Genomic DNA, 20055 nt, shown 5'->3' with positions numbered 1-20055 from the left:
CAGGTGTATAATAATTTGGGTAAATGTGTAAGCTAGATTTATGCCTATTTTTTCACATCTTCATGGACACAACAATGATTTCCCTCGTGTGTTAATATTTTTCCTTGTAATAATGTATGGTTTTCTAAAAATGAGAACTGCTGCGTCTGTGTGTAGATGAGATAAGCAAAGTGTATGCGCGTTGTGCACACGCTACATTGATTATGGCCAAGCATGCGCCCTTAAAATAGCATATGAATAACATGCGCAACATGCGCAATTTTGCAGGTTTAGAAAACAATTCCGCCACTGACCAGGATAAACCTAGTCTAAAGTCAGTGGCGGAATTGTTTTCTAAACCTGCAAAATAGCACCAGGGAACACGCCTCCTCTTTGCACTGAACCGCCTCCGGGAGCGCAAATGCATTTGCTAGTTTACCGCCGTCCGTCTGTGGAGGGAAAAGTCCGCTGTGCGCGGGTGCAAAATAGGAATGATACATGCGTCGGTGTACAAAGTCAATTGCGCTGGTTTCAAGATAGGGCCCAAAATTTAAAAAACAAATCTTTCACTTGGGAGGAATATATTGTGTCACTCACCATTTCTCTCAAACATCATTCTATGATCATGCAGACATGATCCCGGTCAAATGTCTTGTAGTGAAATTTACCAAATGTTCTTAATCATAGTAGTTTCTATTTTGGCGTATGACTGTGCACGGGAAGGGACAGATTATTATTATTATTATTATTATTATTATTATTATTATTTAAATATTTATAGAAGAAAAACGAAAGTTTAAACAACCGTTTGCTACATTTATTCAATATGATTTATGGGTGCATTTACAGAATGCTTCACAGTATTTCTGTGCCACTGAAACATGTCTGAAATAGATAAGACAAACATCTTAAAAATAAAGGAAATGTCAGATCAATTTTAAAACAAACATGTTTTCCTCATTACATTTTGCTTTGGTTTGACTGATATAAAATATTACCCCCCCCCCCCCCCCCCATACAACAGTAGTGGTTGGTGGATATATAAAACAAGGATTAATGTTGACCTCACATTTGGAGTGGCTGCTTGTCTAGCAGGAGAAATGCATGTTAAACTTTTATTGACAGTGGTGTGTGTTACCAGACTTGTTCCTGCTGTGTGTGGGGTTAATTTAGGCAGATGCATCCTAGAAGGTAACCCTCAGCCCCCTGCTCTCTTCAAGGATGGAGACTTCATCATTGGAGGGGCTTTCACCTTTCATTACTATCTAAGGACAGAGAAGCACACCTATACTAGACGGCCACAACCACTGGAGTGCAGTGGCAGGTTAGAGTTTGACAAAAGTTATACAATCCTTAACAGAACAGGGTTGAATGGGCTAAATTGATTGTGCTGAAATAATGTTCATAATTGTCTTTTTTATGTAAACTGAGTTAATGTGAATATATATGAAGCAAAACGTTCACATAGGTGCTTAAATTTAATAACAAGTTATTATAATATAGTTTTTCGATCTGTGCTCTTCAACAGCATGGACTTCAGAGAGCTGCGTTTTGCTCGTGTCTTGCAGTTCGCCATCCAAGAGATAAACAACAGCTCCGATCTCTTACCGGGCATCACATTAGGGTACCATATATATGACTCTTGTGCCTCTGTGCCAATGGTAATGAAAGTAGCATTTCAACTTGCCAACGGACAAGATCTGGTATTTAACAACACTGATTCCTGTGCAAAATCAGCAGCAGTTCTTGCACTAGTCGGAGAATCTGGTTCAACAGCGGCTATAACCACTTCAAGACTTTTCGGTTCTTTTGAAATTCCACAGGTGCTTTTTCTTGGTCTTCTATAAAACTTGTAGGAAAACAAATGTTGGCGCTGTTAAAGAAAAATAATATTGTAAACCTGTTTTCTTCTTCTTCACTCTGCACTTTAGGTGAGTCATTACGCAACATGCGCGTGTCTCAGTGACAAGCGGCAGTATCCTACTTTCTTCAGGACCATCCCTAGCGATCACCATCAAGCTGCCGCATTGGCACGGATGGTCAAGCGCTTCGGATGGACGTGGATCGGGGCTGTGCGCAGTGATTCAGACTACGGGAACAATGGCATGGCATCATTTCTGAAGGCTGCGGAGGAGGAGGGAATCTGTGTGGAGTATTCTGAGGCCTACTACAGGACCCAGTCGCACAGTAAACTGAAAAGAGTCGCTGATGTCATTCGCAGATCAATGGCTCGTGTAATAGTTGCCTTTGTGGCCGCAGGTGACATGAGATTTCTCTTAGAAGAGCTGAGTCAGCAGCCTCCTCCTCCGATGCAGTGGATTGGCAGTGAGGCGTGGGTTACAGATCCACAAATGCTGCGGTTTAATTTGTTTATCGGTGCTGTGGGTTTTGCAATCCCGCGGTCTGTTATCCCGGGATTTCGTAACTTTTTACTTGACTTGTCTCCAGAGCAGGCGCTGACATTTCCCCTGCTTACAGAATTCTGGGAAAACTCATTTAGCTGTAGTCTAAAACAGCAGACAGGTTCTTCTACTGGTTTGCCAGCATGTGATGGCACAGAGGACCTGCGCGCATTACAGAACCCGTATACAGACTCGTCCCAGTTGAGGATCACTAACATGGTGTACAAAGCCACATATGCTATAGCTCATGCCCTACATGCCATTGTATGTGACGAAAAACGTTGTGACAAAAACATAAAAATTGAGCCCCGTAAGGTAAGTTTTCTTTGTACTATACTTACGGTTTAAAAAATCTTAATACAATCTTCCTTTACTTTGTGTAGGCCTGCTATAAAATATATAGGGCCTAACCACACCCAATATTTCAGTATACTGATTATTCAGCAAATTACAACAATCTTGAGTTTTTCATGCCCTTCATGCAGGTTTTTGATCAGCTCAAGCGAGTCAACTTCACCAAAAATAATTATTCTGTTTCGTTTGATACCAATGGAGACCCTGTGGCCACTTATGAACTTGTGAATTGGCAGCTTCAGGGAGACGGTTCAGTTCATTTTGTGACAGTGGGTCAATATGATGGATCGCAGCCTAAAGGCAAAGAATTCAGTCTAAGCAGAACTATCATTTGGTATGATGGCAGTGAAAAGGTATAGCTACAATGTGTTGTCTATAACGTATAATGTTGTCTATATACATCAAGGATGGGCAGCTTCCGTCCTGGTGGGCCACTCTATGGCAGAGTTTAGTTCAAGCCCTAATCAAACACACCTGAACAAGCTAATCAATGTCTTTAGGATTACTAGAAAGCTACAGTTTTTATCAGGGTTGTAGCTAAACTCTGCAACACAGTGACCCTCCAAGACTGAATTGGTCCATCCCTGAATTACATTTTAAATAATTATAAATAATAAGTAGTAGCCTGGTTCATTTTTGACCTTGATGCTCTGTGTTTCTGCCTCCTGCAGGTGCCTGTGTCTGTGTGCAGTGAGAGCTGTCCTCCAGGTTCTAGGAAGGCTGTGAAAAAGGGAAGACCTGTCTGCTGTTATGACTGCATTAACTGTGCTGATGGAGAGATCAGCAATGAGACAGGTATTTGTCTGAATATTCTTGAATTGATCATACATACTACTGGGTCAATGCTTATATGAGAGTTTAAGATAAAGAAAATGATAGTTTAAAAATGTTTTAAAGATCTAGTTTAAAATACATGCAAAGTTCTTAGAAATATTTGGCTTCACTTTATTTATTATTAAGGTGTCCTATGGAAGCTTGTTTCCGCCACAGAATAAAACATTTTAAAAGATAATTGCAGACTTTTTATCTCACAACTGTGAGTTCACATCTTGCAATTCTGACTTTTTTTCTCAGAATTGTGAGTCTCGCAATTGGTACACCTTTAATACATGTGATTATACATAATCTTTATTTTCAAAAACATAAAATATATTTCTCAAGAATAAATTAAATATCACGAATTAATCATTTATAAACATCATTAAGAGACTTATTTTTATTGACTTGTACAGTTTTTATTTATTTATAATGTTTCCTCAGGTTTCCTCAATGTTTCCAAGTAGCATTTCTGCATCAAAATCTAATAATTTAGAAAGATTTTTTTCTACTTTGATTTTAGCTCTCTATAGAAGGTTGTTTCTGCCACAGAATACAAAAATGTAAAAAATACACAAATTTAAAAAGGTAATTGCAACTTTTTATCTTACAATTCTGACTTTTTTCTTTCAATTGCGAGTTATAAAGTTAGGATCGCAAGATTTAAACTCTCAATTACCTTTTTGTAAGAAAAAAGTCAGATGTGCAAGATCATAATCTCAGAATTGTGAGTTTATATCTTACAATTCGGACTTTATAGCACACAATTGCACGTTTATAAGTCTGAATTGCAAGATATAAACTCAGAATTCTGAGGAAAAGTCAGAAATGTGGGATACAATGTCACAATTACGTCCGTTCACCGGTCATTTTCCTCAGCTGTAGGCAAAGGCAAGTTTCAAATCAGTGCTTCTCCAGGAGACTAGCGCAGGCCTGATAGAGCTCCGGCGTACAGACGTGTCTGCGAAAAAAAAAAAAAAAAAATCAGGTTCGCGTTCGCGTGAGAGGCGCTTTGCTTTCACTAAACCACACCAGTAAGCCTACTTCAGCCAATCGGTAATAGGGTAGGCAGGGGCTGGTCTTGGGTTTTGGCCAATCAGATTGATTCAGCAGTCACTCCACGTGCGAATTTGTTTTGTGTTTCCCATACACTACGAATGTGTTTCCCACACTGGCAGCGCGAAACATAGCCAAAGTCATGGAGTGCAACTTTATGAAGCCAGGGGAAGACACCAAACTTGTCGATAAAGGTAGATCAAACTTGATGAAAAAATTATCGTGGCCTGATTTGAGGTAGCTCGCCAACAGACCGTTCATATATCGCGTCTTTTGCGCGCTCAAGTTCATTCAAATGTAGGCGCGCGGTAAGCGATAATAAGCGCGCTCATAAATGAAGCGACGCGGTCGGTTTTTCCATGTTTTTTGGCGGTGAAAATCCATTAGTCACTCAAACTTTTTTGTCGTTGTGGAGAGCGCAGACGCCACGGGAAAATCGGACCTAATTTTACTATTAATAATAAAAGATAAGCTAAAGTGCATTGTTAATGTCAGTAATTTATCTTTTTTTTTTTTGACTCATTCTTTTCATAAATAATCATTTAAAGTCTGAAATATGTGAGGTTTATCTTTTTATAAAAAAAATTTTTGTCAAAACTTTTGAACTTGTACATGTTAGTATAACATGTTGCAAGACACTTTTAAAATCTGGCTATCATTTTTAATGCTATTATTTTAATGTTTATGTAAACAAAAAGTGCATATTGATGCTTATTTTATTTGTTATTTGCTAGTTTTCGACATAAAACTTGGTGAATTGATTTCATTGTGTAGTATTAGTACTTTTTGTACAGGATTCAGTGATAACCGTCATAATTTTTGTCACTATAATCATGAAATGAAATGTTCATGCCATTTCATCTCTAGTTATGATCAACTGAAATCAACTAATTATGTGTTTTTTACAGTATAATATGCAAAGTACAATTTTCTATAAAAAAAATAAATATATATATATATCTGATTCTGTTCTTTTCTCTGACACGCGTTGTTGGTTGTGGAAGGTTACTAATGTGATTGCTTTATCTGTAAATTAAATTAATGCGTTTTCAATGACTGAATTCATTGAAATAAAATTAATTCTTCAATTTTTTTTGGCAATGCGTCGTAGGTCTTAAATTTCAATCTTTATGGTCTTAAAATGTCTTAAAATGGTCTTAAATTTGACTTACTGAAACCTGCGACTGTAATATAGGCTTGTATTGGGTTTGTTCATCTCATGTCTGAATGATGTCCATTTATCCACAAAAGTCACAAGACTCTATCATTTAAGGGACTATTTATCAAAATGTTCTCATAGGGGAGCACACCCCTGGATCCCGCTTGACAATTATGTTAATCAGGGCATATCTTGGCTTAGGGGCCCGCTTACCTCCCAGGGAAAAAAGTTCAGGCTCAGGATTTTTTTCTACTATCACCCCTGCTAGCGCTAAATGAATCCCCTAGTTTAGCGCCGTCTACTGTTTTAGAAGAGTAAGTTGCTCTACTGCATTTGTGAGAAAATCTGCCTGGACACATTTGTGAGAAAATCGAGCCGAGAGATCGTCTCCGGTTACTTAACTGTAACCTTGTTCCCTGAGAAAGCGGAACGAGATGCTGCGCTGCTCAGCGCATTGGGAACATATTTTATCATGACCAGCTGTGAATATTGTGTATAACACGTCAATGAAATTGACCCGGAGGTAATATAGCCTCGGTCGGTGACGTCATCGGCGCGCCCCCGCGACACGAGGCTATAAGTAGATGAGCCACAGGTGCATCGTCAGGATATTTTGTCTGAAGAGCAGTCCTGGGACATCTTAAGCACGGCAAAGTAGCGCAGCATCTCGTTCCGCTTTCTCAGGGAACAAGGTTACAGTTAAGTAACCGGAGACGTTCCCTTTCGAAAGCTACAATCGATGCTGCGCTGCTCAGCGCATTGGGAACGAGAATACCCACGCCGCCGTGCTTGAACATGTCTGGACTCCCACGGTTGTGCAGGTGTGTTTCACAAGAACGTTAGAAGGTCTAGACATTAGCTTGCGATGTCGACTCAAGGACATGAGAGCCCGGAGTGGCATGAACATCCAAACTATACAATCTTATGAATGTGTGCGGAGAGGACCAGCCTGCCGCATCACAAATAAACTGCAAGGGGCACCTCTTGCCAAGGCAGCAGAGGAGGCGACCCCTCTGGTGGAGTGAGCCCTTAAAGCCATTAGCGAAGCTTGACCGCGCGCCTCATAGACAAGAGCAATAGCATCCCTGACCCAATGTGACATGGTCTACTTAGTGGCGGCAGCCATCGGTTGCGGCCCCCATAACAGACGAAAAGTCGCTCTGACTTACGCTACTAGCTAGTGCGGTGGACGTAGGCCTGAAGATCACGGACTGGACATAGTCTATGAGATCTCTCCTGTTCCGGCGTCGTGAACGGCGGAGAGCAGAAGGCCTCAAGCGTGACAGGATGTATAGCCGAAAAAGGCACCTTAGACAGGTAATCAGGATGAGGATGCAAAATCACTTTCACCATTCCTGGGGCAAAGTCTAAGCAGGGTGGCAAAATCGACAGAGCCTGCATATCCCCAATTCTTTCAAAGAAGTTATTGCCATAAGAAAAAAACATCTTTAGAGTCAGAAGTTTTCAGACGCTGATTCTAGAGTTTCAAAAGGTGTCTCAACCAGACCCTTCTAGGACTACTGCTATGTCCCATGATGGGATATTGGTTTTTACGGGAGGCCTCAGTCGTCTGGCCCCACGAATGAAACAAGCGAGCAGAGGATGTCTCCCGAGTGGCACCCCGTAAAGCCAAAAGAGCGGCCAAATAAACCTTGAGAGTGGCGGGGCATGTGCCTGTTGTTAATTTTCCCTGCAGAAAATCCAGAACTGAAGCAATCTGGCAGTTGACCGGATCTGCATTATGTACAACACCTTTCAAAGACACTCCATTTGTTGGCATAACTCTTTCTAGTGGAGGAATCACTAGCACTTAGAATGGTCTCAATAACGCCAGGCGAAAGCCCAGTGTCCCTCAGTTGGTACCCATCAGGTTCATGAAGGTTCCAGAGGTTGGGCCTGGGATGGAATATCGCGGCCTCCGTCTGAAACAGAAAGTCCCTCCTCTCCGGAATCGTCCATGGCGAGCCGTTGAGGAGAGATATTATCTCGGAGAACCAAACTCTGGCTAGAACTCCTGGGAGCAGAGAAACTGGAGGAAACGCATACAGGCACATTCTGGGCCATATGTGCGCCATCGCATCCAGACCCAGGGGCTGGGTGATTCAGAGAGAAGTAGAGGGGACATTGCGCTTTCTGATAAGAGGCGAAGAGGTCCAACACCACTTCGTAAAATCTGGTCCAAATCTGTTTGACTACTTCTGGGTGGAGTTTCCATACCCCTATCGGTAGTTTCTGTCTGAACAGTAAATCCGCTCCCACATTCAGGTGCCCTGAAATGTACACTGCCCTGAGTGACAGGAACTTTTCCTGGGCCCAGAGAAAGATCTGCCTCGCTATTCTGTTCAGATTGCGTGAGCACAAACCTCCCTGGTAATTTATGTAAGAGACTGCGCTGTGCTGCACTAGGACATGACGGTCTCTCAACTGAGGGAGAAAGTATTTCAGGGCCAGAAATACAGTCATCAGCTTGAGGCAGTTGATGTGCCAATTGAGCTGATGACCCTCCCATTCCCCTTGAGCTGGACGACCACTTAAGACCGCTCCCCAGCCCATCAGGGAGGCGTCTGCCGTTAGCCTTCTGCGACAGCAAGACACACCTAAAGTGGGACCCAAAGCAAGAAACCGGGGTCTGAACCACATAGAAAGGGAACGAAGCCGCAGCGCTTAACCCTTACCATAAACATGGATTTTAGAAAGTGCACGAAGCGTTCAGCGCGTGACTCACCATAAACATGGATTTTAGAAAGGACACGAAGCACTCAGTGAGTGTTTCTTGCCTTTATTTGCCCTTGGGGATTGAAATCCCCCGTTTTGAGCCACAACTGACATGGTCTCATGCGCAAAAGGCCCAGAGAAATCATTGTGGACGCAGCTGCCATGAGACCTATGTAATGTCCTGACCTAGCTAGATGTTGCTTAGGGTGTTAAAATTGGTCCTGACACAAGCGGGAGACAATTATGCCCGATGGTGACAGAGTCTCATTTAACCCCAAACATGTTACCCTCAGGGTGGGAGAGAGAACGCACTTGGCGTTGACCTCAGCCCTCTAGAGATAACATGGCTAAGTCAAATGGAAGGACCCAAAATTGGTAAGCTTTGCCCCCAAAAGCAAACTTGGGAACCTCCTGTGTTGTGGCAATATTCTATATGAAAATATACGTCCCTCAGATCGATCATGACGAACCAAACGTGATGTTGAATTTACGACACAATCGTTTTACAGTTAACATCTTGAACTTGAGTGCTTTAACTGTACAGTTTAAGCCTCAAAGATCGAAGATTGGATGCAACCCCCCATCCTTCTTGGGGACCAGGAAGTATCTGCTGTAATAGCCTGACTCTCTCTCTGGAAGAGGAACATGTTCTATGGCCTCTTTGCTCAGCAGAGATTGTAGCTCTTGTGACAGTACATGCGCCAGTTCCGGTCTCACGGAAGTGAATACCACGCCGTTGAAACGCGGAGGACGATTAATAAATTGGATTCTATCCTATTTGTACTGTACTTAATACCCAAGTAGAAAAACCTGGCAGAAGTTTCCACGCTGCCAGACTCTCTGAGAGTGGTATCAACTTAACACTTCCTTTTGAGGGGATATTAGATGTTCTGTGTCCTGGATGACAGCAGAAAAGCAACAGAACATCTAACATTTCGCTGGAAACCGCTGCTCCCCGAATCACCAAAGGGTGGCGAGGAAGTACAGTAGTTTCATGAGGGTGTCAGGTAGGAGCTGTTTGATTTACATGTCTCGTCCCGTAGGGGCACACCCCCACAGACCTGGGACAAAACAACCCTCAGGATTTTGTCTTAGGTCTATTATACAGCTGCTGAGTACAACGAGCCGGTCCCCAGTTTTCACGAGGGGGAGCACAACTCGTTACACTCTGCTTTTGAACCCTCCTAAAATGATGATGAGCAAAAAGAAGAGAAGAAAATGTCTCTTCAGACTGGCCCATCATCGTATAACCACACACCCCCGCACCCATGATAGTCTTAATACGTCAAGGGCACAAAGATGCACGAAGAATAAGGTTTTCCCATGACCGAGTTAACGTCATGGAGATCCTCAAGGAGGGCAGTCTAGCTGTAATCCGACCATCACACAAGTCACCACCTCGAGAACCTCTCAAACGTTTTAACATAACGAGAGATGTGTTCGGAGGCAGCTTTAATTCCTCAGAATTAAATGTGGCCAGAGAACAGCCAGACAATATTATATAATACATACATATATATATATATATATATATATATATATAATTATATTATATAAATATTATATATATAAATATAAATATCAGTTCCTCAGCAATAAACATCCCAAACAGACAAGCAAACACGGTCTGGATGATAGGCTGTGTTTAAATCTTTGATAAGATCAACCTGGTATGCCTTTAACACGGCCATGGTGTAAACGCAGTACCAGCCTAACCGCTGAAAATGCATCTGATAATGTGATCCCAGGGGAGAGATAGCCCGCGAGCGTCTCTCCAAACTGAGGCAATATCATAATCGCGTGCCCTCGTACCCGTGATAGTAGAATGGCTCGATGTCGAGGACACAAGACATAAATATTTACAATCTTTATTTATTTATAGACTGTTTTATGGGACTCTTTTTGTTGTGATCAGATCAATCTGGCCACTGCACGAGCGATCGCCACGAGCGATCTCCTTTTATCATCACGGGAGAAACGCTCGGAGGCGGCAAACACTTAATGTTTAGTGTTTAACTCTTAATGTTCTCTGCCCGAGCCGAAGAAGCGCCGAGGCACGCTTCGGTAGTCAGGCAAAAGGACATCGCGATCTGGAGAGAGAGCGAGCGATAGGGAAGCACCGTCTCTCGCTTCTCAGCCAGATCGCACGCGAGCCCCACAATCATTATGGGCGCTACCCCCTTTGAAATAAGCAACGCGAACGCGAAGCACTTTAACTGTGAACATTCCACAGTGCTCGCAATCACCATGCTCAAATGCAAGGGCAGCATGTTCTTTCCCCAAACAAACAAAGCAGTAAGTGTGTGTATCCAGTTCTGACATGGGATGGGAACATGGAAGAACACAACACTATTGTTTTGTTGGCTCATTTCTCCTCTTTTTTTAAACTCTTTGATGTACGAGAGAGAAAAAGGCTTGAGAAATGAGAAATTTTCTGCACACTGCCTGAATAAACTACTCCTAGCAAAGATCTGTAGCAGATAAAAGGTAGAGAGAGAGTTTTGACGTTCACACATGCACAGTAATGGTCTGAAGACAAAAGACCTGACGATGCACCTGTGGCTCATCTACTTATAGCCTCGTGTCGCGGGGGCGCGCCGATGACGTCACCGACCGAGGCTATATTACCTCCGGGTCAATTTCATTGACGTGTTATACACAATATTCACAGCTGGTCACGATAAAATATGTTCCCAATGCGCTGAGCAGCGCAGCATCGATTGTAGCTTTCGAAAGGGAACACATACTGTAAAAAGCCAAGTGTCACACAATCATACCAGACAGATATGTATTTGTATGCACTAGATTTGGTATTTGTTCAAAGGTTACATGCAATTTGTAGGATGGTTTGTATTTATTTGTGAAGTATTATCTTGGCTCATTATTTATATTTGTAAAACACAATACATATTTGTTACTCCACTGCATTTTCACTCAAACTGATCTTTGTACTTGCACATTGCTTTCTGTTTGTTTGCGAGTCGAGTTTTCCTTTGCAAAGGAGATCGAGTTTGTTTGCAAAATGCTGGATTTGTTTGTTTAATTATGGCACATAATTCGCTCCATAAGAATCTCTCTTATTCCTGTGGCTCATACATGACTGTTAAGCACTGATTCTTTTTATTTTATTTTTTTATTTTACAGATTCTTTAGATTGTCACAAATGCCTACCTGAGGACTGGCCTAATATTGAGAAGGACAAGTGTCTTTCTAAACCAGTGGAGTTTCTCTCCTGGAATGAGATCCTTGGGATTATCCTGGCTGCTTTCTCTGTTGCGGGCTTTTTACTGGCTTTGAGCATTGCTCTAGTGTTCTACAAAAACATGGCATCTCCAATAGTAAGAGCCAACAACTCAGAGCTGAGCTTCCTACTGCTCTTTTCATTGACTCTGTGTTTCCTCTGTTCACTTACTTTCATTGGTCAGCCCACTGAGTGGTCCTGTATGTTGCGCCACACAGCATTTGGTATAACTTTTGTCCTCTGTATCTCTTGTGTTCTGGGGAAAACAATAGTGGTGTTAATGGCCTTCAAGGCTACACTTCCAGGAAGTGATGTTATGAAATGGTTTGGGCCTGCACAACAGAAACTCAGTGTTTTTGGTTTCACTCTTGTACAGATTCTTATATGTGTGCTTTGGTTAAAAATGTCCCCACCTTTTCCTTACAATAATATGCAACACTACAAAGAAAAGATTATTTTAGAATGCAGTTTAGGATCATCTATTGGTTTCTGGGCTGTACTGGGTTATATTGGCCTCCTCGCTTTCCTTTGCTTTATTTTAGCTTTTCTGGCCCGAAAGCTGCCTGATAACTTCAATGAGGCTAAATTCATCACATTCAGCATGCTCATATTCTGTGCTGTTTGGATCACATTTGTTCCAGCTTATGTCAGCTCTCCAGGGAAATTTACTGTAGCTGTGGAGATATTTGCCATTTTAGCTTCAAGCTTTGGTCTGATTCTTTGTATTTTTGCTCCTAAGTGTTTCATTATTTTATTTAGGCCAGAGCAGAATACCAAAAAACATTTAATGGGTAAAGTATCAACAAAAGTCCAATAAGACACACTTATTAGATATCATTCATTATTAGATTTCTCACATGGGTGTGATTTTACTGTGTCAGCTCTCACCCCTACATAAATGTATACACGTTTGCACTTGTAACAGTTATGTTCTATTAGTTTTGTTTTCATGGACTTTTCGATATTATTCATTAGTTCCTGTTTCCCTTTTTTGGTTTTCCGCTAAGTAGGAGTTGCATTGGAGATTCATTAATCACCACAGGTGTTCCTCCTTAATTACCCTTGTTTTCCTTTGTATATAAGTTGCTGTGTTTCAGTTCTCTTGGTCAGTTCTCGTCAACACATGCTGAGTTTGTTCATGTTTGCCCTTGTTATTAAAGCCTGTTTCACTAGTTCACACTTACAAATAAGTCAGATAGAATAAATGCGTATTTGGCGTGCTGTCCGAGGAGAGGGCTCCGGGCTCGGGATTCGGCCCGAACCCAGAGTACTCCCCCCGTATTCCTGGCTGTAAAAGATTGAGCCAAGAGTGAGGAGTCGGGGTGGTGGAGGGATGCTGGAAAACTGTCAAGGAATATTAGGTGAGTTGACAGAGTGGGTATATATATACTTCTTGCCATGCTGATTAGGGTAGACATAATTGTTTGATGACGAGTAGATTGGATTGATTATTTGAACGTGCTCCTCCCGAACTTTGTTTATAAAACATCATTTATTATTTTTTGTTTTCATCTTGTTCCTGTTTGACTACGCTTAAGCGTGACAGTGCTGTATGGACAAATAAGTTTGGTATATTGTGCAATTATTGCAAAAAACAGCTTGAATTTCATGTTACATTTTGTTATATGTTTTCTGTTTTATACTAAACATTGACATTATAATTACACATATTCACCTAACAGATGTATATTTATGTGCAGTTCATTCAGCATATTTCTGAGTTCAATACTATAAAATAAAACATACAACATTGCTTTATAATATTCTAATACTTGTAATGTTATTATTCATTCATGCAACCAGAAACATAAGTATTAAACTGATAGGAAATAGCAGAAAATTCATTCTGCAATGAATCATACTTTTTTGTCCAGTTATGTGACACAGTGATGCCTCATACGTCATATATAAGAATATAATATTTTCAAGTAAAAATTAATTACTCGGTAAACAATTTTTTTAAATTTATTTCAAAACAATATCTTGTAGCCATAGGGTTATCACATTATCACATACTTTTCTTCATTATGATTTATTGAGAATTTAAAGAATGTTTTTCAGTCATATCAATGAGGTCTGAATCTCTTATGTAGAAAGGGCAAATAAAACCAAAAATAAAATAAATATGCTTTCACTGACTCATTTCTCTAGGGGTTACCAGAGGACCTTAAAGAAGGCAAGTAATGATTTTGGTGTTTTGATACATTTTATGATACACTGGAGACATAGTCTGTTATTGACTGATGTGAAATATTAGCCACACCCTCTTAGGTTTTACAGTAAAGAGTTACAACATATAACAGTAGTGGATGGTGAGTATAAAACAAGGATTAATGCTCACATCACAATTGGAATGGTCACTTGCCTAGAAGGAGAAATGAATTTTCATCTTTTAATGACAGTGACACTACTGTATATTATTAGGATTTGCCCTGCTGTGTGTGGGGTTAATTTAGGCACATGCATCCTCCAAGGTGACCCTCAGCCCCCTGCTCTCTTCAAGGATGGAGACTTCATCATTGGAGGGGCTTTCACCATTCATTACTATGTGAGGACAGAGAAAAACACCTTTACTAGACGGCCACAACCACTTGAGTGCAGTGGCAGGTATTTCATTCTAAATTAAATGCCGTTCTTAACAACGTAGGGTAAATAGCTGATGATTGTCCTAAAATTATGTTCATAACTGTCTTTTAAAGTAAAATAAGTTAATAAGAAGCAAACAGGTTTAGGTGAGAGCTCTTTTAATAGGAGGCTATGTGTGTACTTCAACAGCATGGACTTCAGAGAGCTGCGCTTTGCTCGTGCCTTGCAGTTCACTATCCAAGAGATAAACAACAGCTCCGATCTCTTACCAGGCATCACATTAGGGTACCATATATATGACTCTTGTGCCTCTGTGCCAATGGCAATTAAAGTAGCGTTACAGCTTGCCAACGGACAAGATCTGGTATTTAACGACACTGATTCCTGTGCAAAATCTGCTGCAATTCCTGCACTAGTCGGAGATTCTGCTTCCACGCCGGCTATAAGCATTTCAAGACTTCTCGGTCCTTTTGGAATTCCACAGGTGCTTGGACAATAAAATAATTTCCTTGTCTTCTTATTTAAAAAAAAAAAAGTGTCACAGTGTAAAAATTATTGTAATTTTGACCATAACACTGGTGAACATTGTCACAACAGTTAGTGTTAAGTATGTGATTCGAGTATTCAGCATGTTCTACTTAACGTCCTTTCATGCTCAGAATATAGTATTATTTGTCTTCACTCTGCACTTTAGGTGAGTCACTACGCAACATGCACGTGTCTCAGTGACAAGCGGCAACATCCTACTTTCTTCAGGACAATCCCCAGCGATCACCATCAAGCGGCCGCACTGGCACGGATGGTCAAGCACTTCGGATGGACATGGATCGGGACTGTGTGCAGTGATTCAGACTACGGGAACAATGGCATGGCGTCATTCTTGAAAGCTGCGAAGAACGAGGGAATCTGTGTGGAGTATTCTGAGGCATACTACAGGACCCAGCCGCGCAGTAAACTGAAAAAAGTCGCTGATGTCATTCGCAGATCAACGGCTCGTGTAATAGTTGCCTTTGTGGCCGCAGGTGACATGAGATTTCTCTTAGAAGAGCTGAGTCAGCAGCCTCCTCCTCTGATGCAATGGGTTGGCAGCGAGGCGTGGGTTACAGATCCACAAATGCTGCGGTTTAAATTATGTATCGGTGCTGTGGGCGTTGCAATCCCGCGTTCTGTTATCCCGGGATTTCGTAACTTTTTACTTGACCCGTCTCCAGAGCAGGCGCTGAAATTTCCCCTGCTGACAGAATTCTGGGAAAGCTCATTTAGCTGTAGTCTAAAACAGCAGACAGGTTCTTCTACTGGTATGCCAGCATGTGATGGCACAGAGGACCTGCGCACATTACAGAACCCGTACACAGACACGTCCCAGTTGCGCGTCACTAACATGGTGTACAAAGCCGCATATGCTATAGCTCATGCCCTACATGGCATTGTCTGTAACGAAAACCAATGTGACAAAAACATCAAATTTGAGCCCCGACAGGTAAGTTTTCTCATCTTGGAATTAAAAAAAAAAAAAAAAAAAAGTATGCGTTTAAAATTCTACAGTATTCCTTTACTTTTTTGTAAACCTAAATATAGGCTATATTTAACCACACCTATTTTAGTACTGATTATTCAGCAAATAATTGTAAAAACACTTTTTTGATTAGATTTTTTTATCATGCAGGTTTTTGATCAACTCAAGCAAGTGAATTTTACTAAAAATAATTATTCTGTTTCATTCGATACCAATGGAGACCCCGTGGCCACCTATGAACTTGTGAATTGGCAGCTTCAGGGAGACGGTTCAGTTGATTTTGTTACAGTGGGTCAATATGATGCATCCCAGCCTAAAGGCCAAGAATTCAGTCTGAGCAGAGACATAATTTGGTTTGATGAGAGTGAAAAGGTATACAATGTGTTGTTCTATTCTCTGTGGTTGCAATTATATGTGAATGTTATACAGTACCCCTGGATTTAAAAAAAAAAAAAAAAAAAAAACTTATAACCATTTAAACACACGTTCTTTATTTATGGCATACATTCATATTAAATAAACTGAACAAAACAATATATTTTCTTAGCATTCAACAACACTCTTCATTTACTCACTTTCAGAGCATTTTTGGCCAAAGTCTTTAATTTCTGACTCTGTTACTGTCACCTGCAGGTGCCTGTGTCTGTGTGCAGTGAGAGCTGTCCTCCAGGCACTAGGAAGGCTGTGCAAAAAGGAAGGCCTGTCTGCTGTTATGACTGCATTAACTGTGCTGATGGAGAGATCAGCAATGAGACAGGTGCTTTGTCAGGATATTCTTATACAATATACAGTATAATTGTAATATTAGACAATTTTTAAGGGAGAATTTTCCTTACACACTGAAAGCATGTGACAGTACATGAATTGTATATATATATATATATAAATATATATATATATATATATATACACACAGAATTATGGCCAAAATTATTAGAACGGTAAGATTTTTTAATGTTTTTAAAAAAGTCTCTTCTGCTCACCAAGGCTTCATTTATTTGATCCAAAATACAGCAAAAACAGTATTGTGAAATATTTTTACAATTTTAAATAACTGTTTTCTATTTGAATATATTTTAAAATGCAATTTATTTCTGTGTTGGTAAAGCTGAATTTTCAGCATCATTACTCCCGTCTTCAGTGTCACATGATCCTTCAGAAATCATTCTAATATGAAGATTTGATGCTCAATTATTATCAATGTTGAAAACAGTTGTGTACAATTTTTTTTCAGGATTATTTGATGAATAGATAGTTCAAAAGAACAGCATTTATCCGAAATAGAAAGCTTTTGTAACATTATCACTACCGTTCAAAAGTTTGGGGTCAGTAAGAGGTTTTTTTTTTTGGTTTTTTTTTGGAAAGAAATGAAAGAAATTAATAATTTTATTCAGCAAGGATGCATTAAATTAATCAAAAGCGACATTATATAGACATTTATTATGTTGCAAAAGCTTTCTATTTCAATCTGCTTTAAAATGCTGTTCTTAAAGCCGCCTCTCAGTACTAAATTGAGTTATTTTCCGTTGCTTATTGCACCTAAACATTCAAATACACACAAAATAACGTCAAAATGACGGTCTTGGCGAGTATTTACGCAAACACAGCCAGTTATGTTTTATGTGACTGTAAACAGTTGAGAAAGAAAACCTCTAGCCACAGTGGCTGGTGAGCAAAAATGTTAATGTCAAGCCCTGTGTATATATTTTTCAAGGTAGAAAGTACTTTTTTCAAATTATTTATTTCATAAATATCTTCACATTTTTGAACAACTGAATAAAAACATTTTCATCTTGCCTTTCATAAAAAGGTCAAATTATCTGATATTTTAAAGGACATATTGACCTTGACACACAGCTATGAGAGGCCTTTTTTATGATGGAATTTCCTAAATTATGTTTTTTGTTTTTTTTGGTATGTTTCTGCATGTTAACTACTTTACATTAACTACTTAAATTTAGTAAACACGTTTTTCCCCCTTTTTTCAAATACCACTAAGCAGTGAAGCAGTTTTGTTAAAAATATTTTAATAACAATATTTTAATAAACTACTTCCAATAATTTATTTCTTTTAATAATCCTTTTTGAAATTAATATCATTGTATGTATAAATTGCGTTTTTATGTATTTTAAATGACATATAATAAATAAATTAGCATCATGTTATTGATCCCCTCATTTGGTCATTCTAAAACAGTAGTCCGACATCATATATGTCTGAATTTTGTTTCTGTGATTCATAAATGGCTGTTTAGCATTGATTTCTTCATCTTCCAGATTCTTTAGAATGCCTCAAATGCCTGCCTGAGAACTGGCCCAATAATGAGAAGGACAAGTGCCTTCTTAAACCAGTGGAGTTTCTCTCCTGGAATGAGATCCTTGGGATTATCCTAGCTGTTTTCTCTGTTGTTGGCTCTTCAGTGGCATTGAGCATTACTCTAGTCTTCTACAAAAACAGGGCATCTCCAATAGTAAGAGCCAGCAACTCAGAGCTGAGCTTCCTACTGCTCTTTTCATTGACTCTGTGTTTCCTCTGTTCACTTACTTTCATTGGTCAGCCCACTGAGTGGTCCTGTATGTTGCGTCACACTGCATTCGGGATCATATTTGTCCTCTGTATCTCTTGTGTTCTCGGAAAAACAATAGTGGTGTTAATGGCCTTCAAGGCTACACTTCCAGGAAGTAATGTTATGAAATGGTTTGGGCCTGCACAACAGAGACTCAGTGTTTTTGGTTTCACTCTTATACAGATTCTTATATGTGTGATTTGGTTAAAAATATCCCCACCTTTTCCCTACAATAATATGCAACACTACAAAGAAAAGATCATTCTTGAATGCAGTTTAGGATCAGCTATTGGTTTCTGGGCTGTACTGGGTTATATTGGCCTCCTAGCTTTCCTTTGCTTTATTTTAGCTTTTCTGGCCCGCAAGCTCCCTGATAACTTCAATGAGGCTAAATTCATCACATTCAGTATGCTCATATTCTGTGCTGTTTGGATCACCTTTATTCCAGCTTATGTCAGTTCTCCAGGGAAATTTACTGTAGCTGTGGAGATATTTGCTATTTTAGCTTCAAGCTTTGGTCTGATTCTCTGTATTTTTGCTCCTAAGTGTTTCATTATTGTCTTTAGGCCAGAGCAGAATACCAAAAAAACATTTAATGGGTAAAGTGCCATCAAAATTCCTTTGAGACGCAACTATTTTTACATGTTTGTGCAAATATGTAATGTATATTGTACGATGGTTGCAAAAAAATATGATAAATAAATAAATATGAAATATAATATGAATCTAAATAAATCACAATAAATATGCTTTGGTATAGTTCTATACACACGTTGGCCGAACAGATGGTGTGCAGTACATTCACAACTTGTGTAGTTCATTCATGCTGCTATATTTTAGCATGTTTCTGTAGTTCAGATGTAAAAATAAAAAACTTTTTTTTTTCCTCTCTCATTTTTGAGTGGGTTTCCACAAACCACGTGTGTAGTCAAAGAAACAAAAACAACAAAAAAACTTACTTATAAATGTTTTACTTCTCGTCAGACTTGGGCCGGCCAAAACAGGCAAACTCTGTCATGGCAAACCCTTTCTAGAACTCTCAGGAGCTGAGTGAACAGGTCCACTTCCGCTCTATCGTACCTCTGCCAAATCAAGTCCACCACTTCCGGGTTGAGTCTCCATTCCCCGGGCCTCAGCCCCCACCTCGACAGGATGTAAACAAACAATAACTTCCACCAACATAAACACAGATGTGCAGCTTCCTGAAAACAAAGAAGCCGATGACGTTTATTTCAGGCACCTATTTATTATCTTGATGATGCACTTATACTACGTCACCTGACCCTGTCTTTGGCCAGTGAAATTGACGTGTTTCCACAGGTGCTTCTCGTAGAAGTTTTCCCATAGAATCAACATCATGATACAGTGTTAAGTTACCTCGAAAGTGAACGTGTTGTCTTGATTCAGTATCTGCTGTTAGATGAGATGTTGTTAGGCTGTACGTCAGGGTTATTTTTCTAGAGTTTATTCCATTCCTTGGTACGAAATAAAAAGTCTCTCATCTCAGAAAAACAAACTTTCCTGTCCTGCCAAATATTAAAATGTGTTTGTGGTATGCACTCTTCACTTGGTGTGTGCTGTATATTACTTCAAGTTCAAGTTCAATTTTATTTATATAGCACATTTACAACAGCCACTAGGCTGACCAAAGTGCTTTACAGAAC

The 20055-nt window shown here is 40.0% G+C and overlaps 1 protein-coding gene across 1 annotated transcript; it reads left to right on the top strand.

The window, feature by feature from the left end:
- Positions 1-1079: 1079 nt before the first annotated feature.
- LOC307159875 (uncharacterized protein) lies at positions 1080-19016 on the top strand (the record flags this gene model as incomplete). Its single annotated transcript, XM_079873574.1, is given in 14 exon segments — positions 1080-1303; positions 1508-1802; positions 1911-2696; positions 2867-3088; positions 3407-3530; positions 11626-12530; positions 13874-13898; positions 14125-14329; positions 14498-14792; positions 15003-15788; positions 15975-16196; positions 16458-16581; positions 18102-18973; positions 18975-19016. Coding segments are annotated over 14 exon segments (5127 nt in total).
- Positions 19017-20055: the final 1039 nt, after the last annotated feature.

Source organism: Squalius cephalus, assembly GCF_949319135.1.
Source record: "Squalius cephalus genome assembly, chromosome: 6".
Classification (NCBI taxonomy): Eukaryota; Metazoa; Chordata; class Actinopteri; order Cypriniformes; family Leuciscidae; genus Squalius; species Squalius cephalus.
The sequence above is the reverse complement of the archived record's forward strand: the minus strand, read 5'-3'. Positions and strand labels throughout refer to the sequence as shown.